The 16,390-nt window shown below is 45.6% G+C and overlaps 1 protein-coding gene across 2 annotated transcripts in view; it reads left to right on the top strand.

The window, feature by feature from the left end:
• The window catches only part of LOC139560226 (disco-interacting protein 2 homolog B-A-like), an 87,645-nt gene that overhangs the window by 53,004 nt on the left and 18,251 nt on the right, over window positions 1-16,390 (top strand). For both annotated transcript variants that reach the window (XM_071376806.1, XM_071376813.1), the window contains exons 4-17: window positions 1,245-1,370; window positions 1,533-1,943; window positions 2,044-2,196; window positions 2,957-3,076; window positions 3,296-3,493; window positions 4,968-5,059; window positions 7,401-7,511; window positions 7,606-7,729; window positions 8,002-8,111; window positions 8,198-8,300; window positions 12,314-12,378; window positions 12,486-12,579; window positions 12,679-12,798; window positions 15,901-16,015. In XM_071376806.1, coding sequence (XP_071232907.1) covers window positions 1,245-1,370; window positions 1,533-1,943; window positions 2,044-2,196; window positions 2,957-3,076; window positions 3,296-3,493; window positions 4,968-5,059; window positions 7,401-7,511; window positions 7,606-7,729; window positions 8,002-8,111; window positions 8,198-8,300; window positions 12,314-12,378; window positions 12,486-12,579; window positions 12,679-12,798; window positions 15,901-16,015 — 1,942 coding nt within the window. The remainder of the gene's footprint in view (window positions 1-1,244; window positions 1,371-1,532; window positions 1,944-2,043; window positions 2,197-2,956; window positions 3,077-3,295; window positions 3,494-4,967; window positions 5,060-7,400; window positions 7,512-7,605; window positions 7,730-8,001; window positions 8,112-8,197; window positions 8,301-12,313; window positions 12,379-12,485; window positions 12,580-12,678; window positions 12,799-15,900; window positions 16,016-16,390) is intronic.

Raw genomic sequence — 16,390 nt, forward strand, 5'->3', positions numbered from 1 at the left:
AGTTTGAGTGCAAACACTGTTCTATTACAGGATAACGGAGGAATATCACAGAGAAATTGAGCAGGACTGAGACGGAATAAGAGGGAATAAGAGGGAATAAGAGGGGGATAGAGAGGAGGGATAGAGTGAGGAGTCAGGGAAGAGCAGCGATGGGTGGGTCAGTCACACTCCAGCAGTCCTTAGGAAGAACCTGCTGACACCTCAGTCTCCTTGAGAGAGTGAGAAGGGGAGAACGAGAGAGAGGGATAGAGGAGGGGGTAGAGCTACAGAGAAAGGAATACTGGAAGGGTGTGAGCAAGAGGACTGAGAGATTGAGAATTAGCTATCAGCGATATGATGATGTTTAGATCCAGATAGTCTGGCGCACATGTGTATGTAGCCTATTTGCGCTTACATGGGTGTGTGTAGTGTATGTTTGTGTTGCTAGGCTGAGGTGCTGCAAGTGTGTATTTGTGTGGGCGCTGATCGTGTCTGGCTGTCTGTGCTGTTCATTGTTGGTTGTCGTGTAGGGCCGGAGAGGTAGAGGACAGACATCTAACAACTTTAACATTTTAACACCCGGCAACCTCGGCTGTCGCCATGGAGATGCCTCTCAGACGCGTGTGACGGTCATTCTCTCATGTTTCTATGGCGATGTATGATCACACATGCAGCGTATAGGAAGAATGGGAACAGAATAGCTGTCTTTTTTTAGTAGAATCAAATGTTATCTTATGTCATTCTATAGTGTTGTGTTTGATGGTTTATGTAGATTGTGTCATGAGGAAATGTATAAGAAAGTGCTGATGTGTCTTCTGGTCATCCTCTGATCCGTGCCTTTGTGCACGTGTGTGTGTGTGCGTGTGTGTGTGTACAACGATGGGTGAGCATGATAATAGCCCCTCTCTCTCCAGCAAACAGACTGTGGTTTCCTGTTACAGCAGGACCTAACTGCCATCTCTCCTATTCTGACGGTTGAAAGTCAAACCTCCATTCAGCTTTAACTGTGTTGACAGAACAGTGATTGTCTTTATGCATCAGTATCTATGTAATAATAATAATAATTTTAAATATCTCCCTGACTGGCAGGATCACTTAGATTTCAGATATACTTTTCCAGAAAAACTCATGTTTACCTTGGATGTTCTCATCTTCCTCTCCATCCCTATTCCCTATCCTTTGCAATCATCCAAATTCAAAATTGTAATTTCTTCCGCTTTCCCTCACTCCCTCTCTCTCTCTTTCTCTCTCTCCCGTTGTCCCAGATATCCACACAGAGGCGGTGCAGGCTGCGTTGGCCAAACACAAGGAGGAGAAGATGGCACTACCCATGCCCACCAAACGCCGCTCCACCTACGTTCAGTCGCCCATCAACAACTGCACCCCACCAGGTAGCGTAGGACTGACTCCTTCAAATCAGCCTGACTGCTTCTATTTCCTCAGGAACAGCCTACGTAAGCTTTATTGTTAGTACTGTAGAGTTTAATCCTAATGTCACATGCTCTCTCTTTCTAATTCTCTCCATCTCTCTTACTTCCTTTCTCCTATCTCAGACTCGTCGTCAAGTTCAGAGGATGAGGGTGCTCTGTTGAGACAGTCGTCAGTGGGTGCTGGTTTGGGGGCTCCTGCCCCTTCCTCTCTGCTGCAGCCCCCCAGTCTGCAGAGCCCTGACTCCTGGATCAACCGCTCTGTCCAGGGTTCCTCCACATCCTCTTCCGCTTCTTCCGCCTCCTCCACACTGTCCCATGGAGAGAGCAAGCCCCAGCCCCAGCCTCAACCATCCCAGCCCCAGCCCCAGACCCAAGCCCAGCCCCAGTACAAGCCCCAGTACCAGCCCCAATACCAGCCCCAATACCAGCCCCAATACCAACCACAGTACCAGCCACAGTACCAGTCACAACTACAGCCACAGTCACAGCCACAGCATCCAGCCATAGCTGACATGCTGGCTCAAGCACGCATCGGTAAGATATGTCCTCATGACCACAACACTTTAGAACGCCTTGGCATGTAACCCTATATAAGATAAACCGAGCAGATAAAATTACCCTGTCTTTCTGCCAGGCCTTTCAGAGAACAGCGGACCCCCCCCAGACGTGTTGGCGGCAGCCCCCCAGGCCAGGGGCTCCTCTCAGGTGGACCGGCCCAACAACCCTCCTGTGGTCCGGGGGATGAGCCGCGAACAGAGTCGCTCCAGCATGATGGAGACAGCTGACGGTAAGAACAGCCTCTTTGTTAGGGTCACCGTGTGTGTGTGTGTGTGTGTGTGTGTGTGTGTGTGTGTGTGTGTGTGTGTGTGTGTGTGTGTGTGTGTGTGTGTGTGTGTGTGTGTGTGTAAGAGTACATAAGTCTGTGCGTGGGTGTGTTTATGTGAGATTATGACTGCGCGAGTGTGTGTCCTCGCCGAATCTTCATACACTTTTGCATTTCCATTGAAAATAACTTTTTTTTTAAAGTAATAATGTTTTTCTTGAATAACATGTTGCTTTCCGCCTGGACCATATCATTAACCAAACCATGTTGTTTTATTTTCTTCTGGCCTTTTTCCACCCTGTCGCATGTTATTTTGACTGGCAATAGGTAACAGAAGAGGTAACACATTCCCTATGAGAAACCCATGAACTTCTGGTGTTATATATACGTCTGTGTACTGTTTGTGCCTTGTTCATATCCTCTGCGCCGTATGATTAGGGAGAGTAGTATTTCTGTGAAACCAGAACCATCCTTTGAAACCGAATGAATCCTCATGTGTTTTCCTATTATGCAACCAATGATTATTTTTCCCTTTTACATCACTCCAACCCTCCCAGTCCTGGTGTAGAGTTAGCCCTTTGCCTGCTGGTTTTCATACTAGCAGACTGCAAGTCGAGAAAGGAAAGCCAGAGATGTGTGTGAAGTCAATCAAGACTTCCCTTTGTATATTGGGGCAGGGTGAGTGTGTGTGACAGTGTTTGCCCCCCCCCCTCCCTCCCTCCAGGTGTCCCGGTGAACAGCAGGGTGTCCACTAAGATCCAGCAGCTGCTCAATACCTTGAAGAGGCCCAAGAGGCCCCCCCTCAGTGAGTTCTTTGTGGATGACCAGGAGGAGATCGTAGAGGGTGAGCCACCATTCATTCTTCAGTCAGTGGATCTCTTTTAGCCTGGTTTCAAATCTGTTTGTGCTGTCTTGCCAACTCCCAAGACAGCACAAACAGATCTGAGACCAGAGTATATCTCTGTAAATTTCACCTTCAATGTTTTCATTTCCACCCCTCTGTACCAACCTCAAAGGTGCTACCTGGTTCATTCTGCCTCCCCCAACCTCCCTCTCCCTCCAGTGCCCCAGCCGGACCCCAACACACCACGGCCAGAGGGCCGTCAGATCATCCCAGTGAAGGGGGAGCCCTTAGGGGTGGTCAGTAACTGGCCTCCGGCCCTCCAGGCTGCCCTGGCTCGATGGGGGGCCACACAGGGCAAGAGCCCTGCCCTCACCGCCCTGGACATCACTGGCAAAACCCTGTACACACTGACCTACGGTAAGAAACTAGGCCCACACACAAAGCCCTGTACACTGACCTATGGTACAGTACGTCACAGTCTCAAACCCCTGTACACACTGACCTACGGTAAGAAACTAGGCCCATACACAAAGCCCTGTACACTTACCTACGGTATGTAACAGTCTCAAACCCCTAATCACACAGACCTACGGAACGTCACAATCTCAAACCCCTAACCACACTGACCTACAGTATTTCACAATCTCAAACCCCTAACCACAGTGACCTACGATATGTCACAGTCTCAAATCTCTAACCACACTGACCTACAGTATTTCACAATCTCAAACCCCTAACCACACTGACCTACAGTATTTCACAATCTCAAACCCCTAACCACACTGACCTACAGTATTTCACAATCTCAAACCCCTAACCACACTGTCAGGACCCGGTGCGAGAAACAGTCACTAATAATTGGCAGAACCCAGAAGATGAGGCAGACACAGCAGTACTAGAGATGGTGGTTTAATAAAAAAATAGATATCTTCCAAAATACAAAAGAAAATCCACAAAGTGGTAAAAACAGCAAGGGAAAAAACAAACCTCAAAAGATCAATCCAAAAATACACGAGAACAAAACCAGAGAACCTCTGGAAAATTCAACAAGAGAAAAATGTTCACAAAGGCTGGGGCTGGGTGCTAACATACAAACACTGAGCAAGGAACTGAGGAACACACAGGGTTAAATACTAACAAGGGAATGACTTACAGGTGCAAACAATAATTAGGGCAAGAAAAAACAAAAGGTACAAAAAAGGTGCAAGGGGGACATCTAGTGAACAAAACCTGAACAGTCCTGGCCAAAACCTGACACACACTGACCTACAGTATTTCACAATCTCAAACCCCTAACCACACTGACCTACAGTATTTCACAATCTCAAACCCCTAACCACACTGACCTACAGTATTTCACAATCTCAAACCCCTAACCACACTGACCTACAGTATTTCACAATCTCAAACCCCTAACCACACTGACCTACAGTATTTCACAATCTCAAACCCCTAACCACACTGACCTACAGTATTTCACAATCTCAAACCCCTAACCACACTGACCTACAGTATTTCACAATCTCAAACCCCTAACCACACTGACCCACGGTGAGAGACTAGAGCCATACAGAGATTTTATACTGCTACTACAACCTGACTTAGATACCCCCATCTAATACATGGTTATATGATTGCCTACAATTATAGAACATATGATTTTTAACATTTATAACTCTACTTAGTGAGGGACAAGGCCCTGGATACTTTATTTATTACATCCTCTTAGGTTATTGTTGGTGCTATACTGTAGTCATGATGTGGATAGAGTAATCCTGGTAATGGAGGGTTATGAGAGGTGGAGTATGAGATTGATTGACAGATCGTGACACTGTTATTTACGATGCATGCCCTTCCTCCCTCCTACCTCCTCCCCTTCTCCCGCCATCAGGGAAGCTGTGGAGCCGCAGTGTGAAGCTGGCCTACACCCTCCTCAACAAACTGGGACCCAAGAACGAGCAGGTCCTCAAGCCTGGGGACAGGGTGAGACACATTGACTCACACTACTTCTACTTCTCTCGTAATGATATAGCGCCATACATTTTTTTTAAATTTGTTTTTATTTATTAAGGATCCCCATTAGCTGCTGTCAAGGCAGAAACGACTCTCAATTACATCACAAAACAAATACAAATAAAACAGTACATCATCCAGCACATTATTACACCACTACTCTACGACAAAATGTATAATTCCCCAATACAACAATATTACAACATTACAATGTACGTGTGTGTTGCTTATAAAATCAATTGCTTGCTTGCAATCAGCAGTTGCTACATCTAAAGTAGCCACTCTTTGCCTTGATGACAGCTTTGCACACTCTTGGCATTCTCTCAACCAGCTTAATGAGGTAGTCACCTGGAATGCATTTAAATGAACAGGTGTGCCTTGTTAAAAGTTAATTTGTGGAATTTCTTTCCTTAATGCGTTTGAGCCAATCAGTTGTGTTGTGACAAGGTAGGGGTGGTATACAGAAGATAGCCCTATTTGGTAAAAGACCAAGTCCACATTATGGCAAGAACAGCTCAAACAAGCAAAGAGAAACGACAGTTTATCATTACTTTAAGACATGAAGGTCAGTCAATCTGGAAAATTTCAAGAACTTTGAAAGTTTCTTCAAGTGCAGTCGCAAAAAACCATCAAGCACTATGATGAAACTGGCTCTCATGAGGACCGCCACAGGAAAGGAACACCCAGAGTTACCTTTGCTGTAGAGGATAAGTTCATTAGAGTTAACTGCACTTCAGAAATTGCAGCCCAAATAAATGCTTCACAAAGTTCAAGTAACAGACACATCTCTTCATCAACTTGGAGGTTGGAGTTGGAGTCTGTTTGAGAACAGGAGGGCTTCTTAAAGAAAAACTAACACGTCTGTGAGAGCCGGAATTCTTACTGGTTGGTAGGTGATCAAATACTTATGTCATGCAATAAAATGCAAATTAATTACTTAAAAATCATACAATGTGATTTTCTGGATTGTTGTTTTAGGTTCCGTCTCTCACAGTTGAAGTGTACCTATGATAAAAATTACAGACCTCTACATGCTTTGTAAGTAGGAAAACCTGCAAAATCGGCAGTGTATCAAATACTTGTTCTCCCCACTTTAGGTTGGATAGAAATGTGAATGTGCCTTAGGCATGCTGCAAGGAGGCATGAGGACTGCAGATGTGGCCAGGGCAATAAATTGCAATGTCCGTACTGTGAGACGCCTAAGACGGCGCTACAGGGAGACAGGACGGACAGCTGATCATCCTCGCAGTTGCAGACCACGTGTAACAACACCAGCACAGGATCAGTACATCTGAACATCACACCTGCGGGACAGGTACGGGATGGCAACAACTGCCCAAGTTACACCAGGAACGCACAATCCCTCCATCAGTGCTCAGTCTGTCCGTAAGAGGCTGAGAGAGGCTGGGCTTGTAGGCCTGTTGTTAGGCAGGTCCTCACCGGACATCACCGGACATCACCGGCAACAACGTCTCCTATGGGCACAAACCCACCGTCGCTGGACCAGACAGGACTGGCAGAAAGTGCTCGTCACTGACGAGTCACGGTTTTGTTTCACCAGAGGTGATGGTCGGATTCGCATTTATCGTCGAAGGAATGAGCGTTACACCGAAGCCTGTACTCTGGAGCGGGATCGATTTGGAGGTGGAGTGTCCGTCATGGTCTGGGGCAGTGTGTCACAGCATCATCGGACTGAGCTTGTTGTTATTGCAGGCAATCTCAACGCTGTGCGTTACAGGGAAGACATCCTCCTCCTTCATGTGGTACCCTTCCTGCGGGCTCATCCTGACATGACCCTCCAGCATTACAATGCCACCAGCCGTACTGCTCATTCTGTGCATGACAGTGTTCTGCCATGGCCAGCGAAGAGCCCGGATCTCAATCCCATTCAGCATGTCTGGGACCTGTTGGATCAGAGGGTGAGGGCTAGGGCTAGGGCCATTCCACCCAGAAATGTCCGGGAACTTGCAGGTGCCTTGGTGGAAGAGTGGAGTAACATCTCACAGCAAGAACTGGCAAATCTGGTGCAGTCCATGAGGAGGAGATGCACTGCAGTATTTAATGCAGCTAGTGGCCACACCAGATACTGACTGTTACTTTTTTTATATATATACAGGGCACATTTGTAAAAGATACCTAGGTCTCAATATGTCTTCCCTGTTAAATAAAATTATAAATGATTCAGCCCCATCCCTCAGCTTTTTACCAAAACAGGGTTTTTACCGAAACGGGCGGAGAGAACACTTTGTTATTGTTTTTACTGCTGATTTCTGCATTAAGGTCCATACATCATTTTTTTTTTCTCCTGTAGGTGGCTCTAGTGTACCCAAACAGTGACCCTGGGATGTTCTGGGTGGCCTTCTATGGCTGCCTGCTGGCTGAGGTCATCCCTGTCCCAATAGAGGTACCTTTGTCTCGCAAGGTAAGGACATGTCATTGGAACTTTTTCAAGCCCACATTGACATGCTGTTATATCTGCTTTGTGATTGACTCCATGTCCGTTGTTGTTCCACCAGGATGCAGGCAGTAGTCAGGTGGGCTTCCTGCTTGGCAGTTGTGGTGTAACTCTGGCTCTGACCAGTGAGATCTGTCTGAAGGGACTCCCCAAGACGCCCACCGGAGAGATACTACAGTTCAAAGGTCAGGAGCTGCCTCTCTTACTGGCCGTATTACAGAGTATCAATGTATTTCATTCACTGGTCACCGACTGAGTAGACTGACTGATCTACAAATAGTAATGAGTAGTTATTTAGGAAGCCAGGTGATTTGTAGTCATCCAGTCGACGACTGCAATCTGGTTGATCTCAAACACAACCATTGTCTCTAGAGATCAAAATGTGATACTTTTTGTCTTTCGCTATGAGTCTCTTTTTAATGAAGTTGATTGGTATGTTATTAACTGTCTTTCATAGGCTGGCCTCAGCTAAAGTGGGTGGTGACAGACTCCAAGTACCTCACCAAACCTGGAAAGGACTGGCAGCCCCACATCCCTACAGCTAACACTGACCCTGCATACATAGAGGTGAGGTGAGGTGTGTGTGTGCACGCACGTGCACATGTGTGTACTTCTCATACAATCCTAATGGATTGTGTTTTCTCTCCCCCTAGTACAAGGCAAGTAAGGAGGGCACAGTGATGGGTGTGGCTGTGTCTAAGGTGGCCATGTTGACCCATTGCCAAGCACTGACCCAGGCCTGCAACTACTGTGAGGGTGAGTAACTACACTATATGAGAGAGGCATACTCTATCGCAAGAGTAAGTCTATGGCATCTTCATGAGGATTTTTTTATTTATTTTAATTTCACCTTTATTTAACCAGGTAGGCTAGTTGAGAACAAGTTCTCATTTGCCACTGCAACCTGACCAAGATAAAGCAAAGCAGTTCGACACATACAACAACACAGAGTTACACATGGAATAAACAAACATACAGTCAATAATACAGTAGAAAAAGTCTATATATAGTATTTGCAAATGAGGTAGGATAAGGGAGGTAAGGCAATAAATAGGCCATGGTGGAGAAGTAATTACAATATACGGGCTATGAAGCGAGGGCCAGCCAACGAGAGCGTACAGGCCGCAGTGGTGGGTAGTATATGGGGCTTTGGTGACAAAACGGATGACACTGTGATAGACTGCATCCAATTTGTTGAGTAGAGTGTGGGAGGCTATTTTGTAAATGACATCACCGAAGTCGAGGATCGGTAGGATGGTCAGTTTTACGAGGGTATGTTTGGCAGCATGAGTGAAGTAATTTGTTGCGAAATAGGAAGCCGATTCTAGATTTAATTTTGGATTGGAGATGCTTAATGTGAGTCTGGAAGGAGAGTTTACAGTCTAACCAGACACCTAGGTACTTGTAATTGTCCACAAATTCTAAGTCAGAACCGTCCAGAGTAGTGATGCTGGACGGGCGGGCAGGTGCGGGCAGTGATCGGTTGAAGCATGCATTTAGTTTTACTTGCATTTAAGAGCAGTTGGAGGCCACGGAAGGAGAGTTGTATGGCATTGAAACTCGTCTGGAGGTTAGTTAACACAGTGTCCACAGAAGGGCCAGGGGTATACAGAATGGTGTCATCTGCGTAGAGGTGGATCGAAGAATCACCACCAGCAAGAGCGACATCATTGATGTACACAGAGAAGAGAGTCGGCCCGAGATTGAACCCTGTGGCACCCCCATAGAGACTGCCAGAGGTCCGGACAACAGGCCCTCCGATTTGACACGCTGAACTCTATCAGAGAAGTAGTTGGTGAACCAGGCGAGGCAATCATTTGAGAAACCAAGACGGTTGAGTCTGCCGATAAGAATACGGTGATTGACAGAGTCGAAAGCCTTGGCCAGGTCGATGAAGACGGCTGCACAGTAATGTCTCTTATCGATGGCGGTTATGATATTGTTTTGGACCTTGAGCGTGGCTGAGGTGCACCCATGACCAGCTCTGAAACCAGATTGCATAGTGGAGAAGGTACGGTGGGATTCGAATGGTCGGTAATCTGTTTGTTAACTTGGCTTTCGAAGACCTTAGAAAGGCAGGGTAGGATAGATATAGGTCTGTAGCAGTTCGGGTCTAGAGTGTCTCCCCCTTTGAAGAGGGGGATGACCGCGGCAGCTTTCCAAGCTTTGGGAATCTCAGACGATACGAAAGAGAGGTTGAGCAGGCTAGTAATAGGGGTTGCAACAATTTGCAACAAATCCAGATTGTCTAGCCCGGCTGATTTGTAGGGGTCCAGATTTTGCAGTTCTTTCAGAACATCAGCTATCTGGATTTGGGTGAAGGAGAAATGGGGGAGGCTTGGGCGAGTTGCTGTGGGGGGTGGAGGGATGTTGATCGGGGTAGGGGTAGCCAGGTGGAAAGCTTGGCCAGCTGTAGAAAAATGCTTATTGAAATTCTCAATTATAGTGGATTTATCGGTGGTGACAGTGTTTCCTAGCCTCAGTGCAGTGGGCAGCTGGGAGGAGGTGCTCTTATTCTCCATGGACTTTACAGTGTCCCAGAACGTTTTTGATTTTGTGCTACAGGATGCAAATTTCTGCTTGAAAAAGCTAGCCTTAGCTTTCCTAACTGCATGTGTATATTGGTTCCTAACTTCCCTGAAAAGTTGCATATCACGGGGGCTATTCGATGCTAATGCAGAACACCACAGGATGTGAGATCAATATCCTTCCAGGATACCCGGGCCAGGTTGATTAGAAAGGCCTGCTCGCTGAAGGGTTTCAGGGAGCGTTTGACAGTGATGAGGTGTGGTCGTTTGACCGTAGACCCATTACGGATGCATGCAATGAGGCAGTGATCGCTGAGATCTTGGTTGAAAACAGCAGAGGTGTATTTGGAGGGCAAGTTGGTTAGGATGATATCTATGAGGGTGCCCGTGTTTACGGATTTGGGGTTGTACCTGGTGGGTTCATTGATCATTTGTGTGAGATTGAGGGCAATCAAGCTTAGATTGTAGGATGGCCGGGGTGTTAAGCATGTCCCAGTTCAGGTCACCTAGCAGCACGAGCTCTGAAGATAGATGGGGGGCAATCAATTCACATATGGTGTCCAGGGCACAGCTGGGGGAAGATGGTGGTCTATAGCAAGCGGCAACGGTGAGAGACTTGTTTCTGGAAAGGTGGATTTTTAAAAGTAGAAGTTGAATTGTTTGGGTACAGACCTGGATAGTAAGACAGACAGGCTATCTCTGCAGTAGATTGCAACACCACCCCCTTTGGCAGTTCTATCTTGTCGGAAAATGTTATAGTTAGGGATGGACATTTCTGGGTTTTTGGTGTCTTCTCTAGCCAGGATTCAGACACGGCCAGGACATCCGGGTTGGCAGAGTGTGCTAAAGCAGTGAATAAAACAAACTTCGGGAGGATGCTTCTAATGATAACATGCATGAAACCAAGGCTTTTACGGTTACAGAAGTCAACAAATGAGAGCACCTGGGGAGTAGGAGTTTAGCTAGGCACTGCAGGGCCTGGATTAACCTCTACATCACCAGAGGAACAGAGGAGGAGTAGGATAAAGGTACGGCTAAAGGCTATCAGGACTGGTCGTCTAGTACGTTCGGAACAGAGAGTAAAAGGAGCAGGTTTCTGGGTGTGATAGAATAGATTCAAGGCATAAAGTACAGACAAAGGTATGGTAGGATGTGAGTATATTGGAGGTAAATCTAGGCATTGAGTGATGAGAGAGATATTGTCTCTAGAGATGTTTAAACCAGGTGATGTCACTGCATATGTAGGCGGTGGAACTTAATGGTTGTTTAAGGCATATTGAGCAGGGCTAGAGGCTCTACAGTGAAATAAGACAGTACTCACTAACCAGGACAGTAATGGACAAGGCATATTGATATTAGGGAGAGGCATGCGTAAGGGTCCAGTGAGTGGTTGGGCTGGCTGGAGACATGGCGATTCAGACAGCTAGCAGGCCGGGGCTAGCAAGCTAGCAGAAGGGCCTTAGAGGGACGTCTCGATGGAGGAAAGTCTGTTTTATTCAGGGGATGTCGCGATGTAGGGGCCAGTTGAGTTCCCCCTCAAGGAGATTACGTCGTAGTCGAGTTGTGAAGGATCGACAGGCTTCCGTGCCCCGTACCGGCAGTAAAAGGGGTCCGGGTATTGTAGCCCAGGAGTGGCTGATGGGCCTCTTCAGCTAGCCGGGAGTATGGGCCTAGCATGGGCTAGCTCCAGGCTAATTGGTGCTTGCTTCGGGACAAACGTTAGCCAGGAGTAGTCACTCGGATAGCAGCTTGCTAGCTGCAATGATCCAGGTGAAAAGGTCCAGAGCTTACGGTAGGAATCCGGGGATATGGGGAGAAAATAGGTCCGGTATGCTCTGGTTTGTGTCGCGTTGTACAAACTGGCGAGAGCTTACCGAGCTAAAGGTTAGCTGATGACCGCTAGCAGTGGTTAGCTGACTACTAGCTAGTAGCTAGTGAGCTGGCTAGCTGCTGTTGGGGGATTCCGGTTCCGAGGTAAATAAAAATACTTTAGAAAAAACAGATCCACACCACATTGGGTGAGGCGGGTTGCAGGAGAGTATTTTGAAGTTGAGGTTTAGAAAAATATAAAAAAGATATGCGAAGAAGAAGATATCAAAAGATATATACATGGGAAACGACAAGACGTAGGACAAAGACGTCTGACTGCTACGCCATCTTGGGTTTTGACGATGATACACAGGGAACAAGTGTTTGAAGGATGCTTCTCATAGGGACTTATCTATTTGTTTCTGTTCTTAGGTGAGACATTAGTGAATGTTCTGGACTTTAAAAAGGACATGGGCCTGTGGCATGGAGTTCTCACGGTGAGAGTGTGTGGGTGTTTGTGGATGGGGGGATAATAGTTACAGGTAAACTGATTTCATATCATATGTATTTCCGTTCAATAAGTTGTATTTTGTTGTTCTTTCAGAGTGTAATGAACAGGATCCACACTATCAGTGTGCCCTACGCTGTGATGAAGGCTTGCCCTCTCTCCTGGGTTCAGAGGGTCCACATACATAAAGGTAGTTACACCACCCACACATCCACACCCTCTCTCTCCATGTGACCATGAGAACACTGTGATGTTCAAGTACTCATTTGTCCCTCCTCTCCCCCCATAGCGCGCGTTGCCTTGGTGAAGTGTCGTGACCTGCACTGGGCCATGATGGCACACAGGGAACAGAGGGACACCAGTCTGGCATCACTGCGCATGCTCATCGTCGCTGACGGAGCCAATCCCTGTGAGTGTGAAATGTAGTCCATGCAGGGAAATGTAGTCTGTGTGGAAGCCACACTGGAACTACAGATGGCAGACATGTTTGGAACTGGTCTGTATCCCAGTAAGCAAAATTACGTTGAAAAGACTTTAAGACGTCTTTTGCATTTTAGGTACTGAATGAAAGGTGAAAATACTTATTTTCCATATGTCGAAAATACTTATTTTCCAGATGTTGAAATCAGGTGCATTGTAGGTGCTGAATGAAAGGTGAGAAGACGTCTTTTCTGGCCGTCAAAAATATGTATTTTCCGGATATTGAAAATACTTAATTTACAGATGTTAAAAATACATTTTATTCGGATGTTGGCCAAATTTCAACTGCACATACATTCTCAATGAAGTAAGCATTGAATCACAATAATACTTTTTCAAGGCTCTTACTATAGGAAAAAGGAGCGAACTAAAGATTGCAACAGAATATTTAGTATTACTTTCATCTGTAGCATTTAGTTATGTTAGCTTTTTCAAAAGCTTTCAAAAGAAATTATGTTCAAACTAATTCAACCTACATAATAAACCAACAGACAACTTCAACTACAATAACATTCTCAGTTACAGACATTTGTTTTCTTGCTATGACTGTGATATATTGTTGTATATCTACTTAAGTTGAATGCACTGACTGTAGGTGGCTCTGGATAAGATCATCTGCTGAATAACCAAAATGTAAATTATATATATTTTTATTTATAACGAAGCATGCTGGGTATTGTGCTAATTAGCCCCGCCCCCAAACAAGTACACATTTGGTCGGTGCAGACCAGATCCAAAACTGAACTAATAATAGACGTTTAGGCTATGTTTCACAAGTTTGAACATCACAGTACAGTACGGCACAGTTTTGTACAATAGAGCACAGTAGAGTGCAGTACAGGAAAACGTTTATTTGGAGACAGTAGAGTAAAGTTTAGTTCATTAGAGTACAGTGCATTAGAATAAAGTAGGGGACAATACAGTACACTACTTTACAGTACTCTACTGTGCTCTACTGTATTGTACTATACTCTACTTTTCTTTACTATACTGTGTACTATTCTGTAATGTACTCTACTCTGTGGTACTGTGCTGTCATAACTTGTGAAACATACATACAGTGCCTTCGGAAAGTATTCAGACCCCTTGTCTTTTTCTGCATTTTGTTATGATACAGCCTTATTCTAAAATAGATTAAATAAATACACATTCCTTAGCAATCTACACACATTACCCCACAATGACAAAGCGAAAACAGTTTTCTAGTAATGTTTTGCAAATGTATTAAAAATAAAACACAGAAATAACATATTTATTAAGTATTCAGACCCTTTGCTATGTGACTCAAAATTGAGCTCAGGTGCATCCTGTTTCCATTGATCATCCTTCAGATGTTTTTACAACTTGATTGGAGTCCACCTGTGTTAAATTCAATTGATTGGACATGATTTGGGAAAGGCACACAACTGTCTATATAAGGTCCCACAGTTGACAGTGCATGTCAGAGCAAAAACCAAGCCATGAGGTCGAAGGAATTGTCCTTAGAGCTCCGAGACAGGATTGTGTCGAGGCACAGATCTGGAGTAGGGTACCAAAACATGTCTGCAGCATTGAATGTCCCCAAGAGCACAGTGGCCTCCATCCTTCTTAAATAGAAACAGTTTGAAACCACCAAGACTCTTCCTAGAGCTGGCTGCCCAGCAAAACTGAGCAATCGCGGGACAAGGGTCTTGGTCAGGGAGGTGACCAAGAACCCTATGGTCAGTCTGACAGAGCTCCAGAGTTCGTCTGTGGAGATAGGACAACCTTCCAGAAGGACAACCATCTCTGCAGCACTCCACCAATCAGGCTTTTATGGTAGAGTGACCAGACGGAAGCCACTTCTCAGTAAAAGGCACATGACAGCCCGATTGGAGTTTGCCAAAAGGCACCTAAAGACTCTCAGACCATGAGAAACAAGATTCTCTGGTCTGATGAAACCAAGATTGAACTCTTTGGCCTGAATGCCAAGCGTCACGTCTGGAGGAAACCTGGCACCATCCCTACTGTGAAGCATGGTGCTGGCAGCATCATGCTGTGGGGATGTTTTTCAGCGGCAGGGACTGGGAGACTAGTCAGGATCTAGACAAAGATGAATTGAGCAAAGTACAGAGAGATCCGTGATGATAACCTGCTCCAGAGTGCTCAGAACCTCAGACTGGGGCGAAGGTTCACCTTCCAACAGGACAACGACCCTAAGCACACAGCCAAGACAACACAGGAGTGGCTTCGGAACAAGTCTCTGAATGTCCTTGAGTGGCCCAGCCAGAGCCCGGACTTGAACCCAATCGAACATCTCTGTAGAGACCTGAAAATAGCTGTGCGGCAACGCTCCCCTTCCAACCTGACAACTTGAGAGGATCTGCAGAGAAGAATGGGAGAAACTCCCCAAATACAGGTGTGCCAAGCTTGTAGCGTCATACCCAAGAAGGGTCGAGACTGTAATCGCTGCCAAAGGTGCTTCAACAAAGTACTGGTCTGAATACTTATGTAAATGTGATATTTCAGATTTTATTTTTAATAAATTAGCAACAATTCCTAAAAACCTGTTTGTGCTTTGTCATTATGGGGTATTGTGTGTAGATCGATGAGGATTTATATTTATTTATAACATTTTAGAATAAGGCTAACCTAACAAAATGTGGAAAAAGTCAAGGGGTCTGAATACTTACCGAAGGCACTGTATAGATGTCCGTAGTGGACCAAATCTGAACCAATTATAGACGTCTATGTTTGGGTCAAATATAGGCCAGTCCGGACGTCTGCGGATGTTGAAATCAAGGCTGGTCCAGACCGGATAAAATCTGAACCAAACATAGACGTTGGTTCAGATTTGGTCCAGTCTGGACAGGACCAAAAAATATTGCTGTCGGTTAGATGCTTAGTGGGATTGCACCTTCCAGGCAGTCAGTGGGGCTGACATACAGCAAATAGGATAATTGCAAGTGATAAACAAAGCCCTGTATGGTTAGAATGGGTACCCTCCAAAAATGGTCAGTGTTGTGAGATGTCATTGTTGTTGAGTCTCTCTCTCTGTCTTTCTCTCCCTAAGGGTCGGTGTCGTCCTGCGATGCCTTCCTCAATGTGTTCCAGATCCACGGGCTGAAGCCAGAGGTCATCTGTCCCTGTGCCACCTCCCCTGAGGCCATGACGGTAGCCATCCGCAGGTAGGATGGGCTGAATCAGTCTGCTTAGCAAAAGTAACAGTTTGTGTTTTGTTTTGCTACTTGGCCAAATTTTATTTATTTATTTGTATTTATTTAACCTTTATTTAACTAGGGAAGGCAGTTAAGAACATATTCTTATTTATAATGACGGCCTACCAAAAGGCAAAAGGCCTGCTGCGGGAACGTGGGCCTGGGATAAAAATAAATAATACAATATAAATATAGGACAAAACACACATCACAACAAGAGAGACACAACACTACATAAAGAGAGACCCAAGACAACAACATAACAAGGCAGCAAAACATGACAACACAGCATGGTAGCAACACAACATGACAACAACATGGTAGCAACACAACATGGTAGCAGCA

This window comes from Salvelinus alpinus, chromosome 2, assembly GCF_045679555.1.
Source record: "Salvelinus alpinus chromosome 2, SLU_Salpinus.1, whole genome shotgun sequence".
In the NCBI taxonomy this organism is placed as follows: domain Eukaryota; kingdom Metazoa; phylum Chordata; class Actinopteri; order Salmoniformes; family Salmonidae; genus Salvelinus; species Salvelinus alpinus.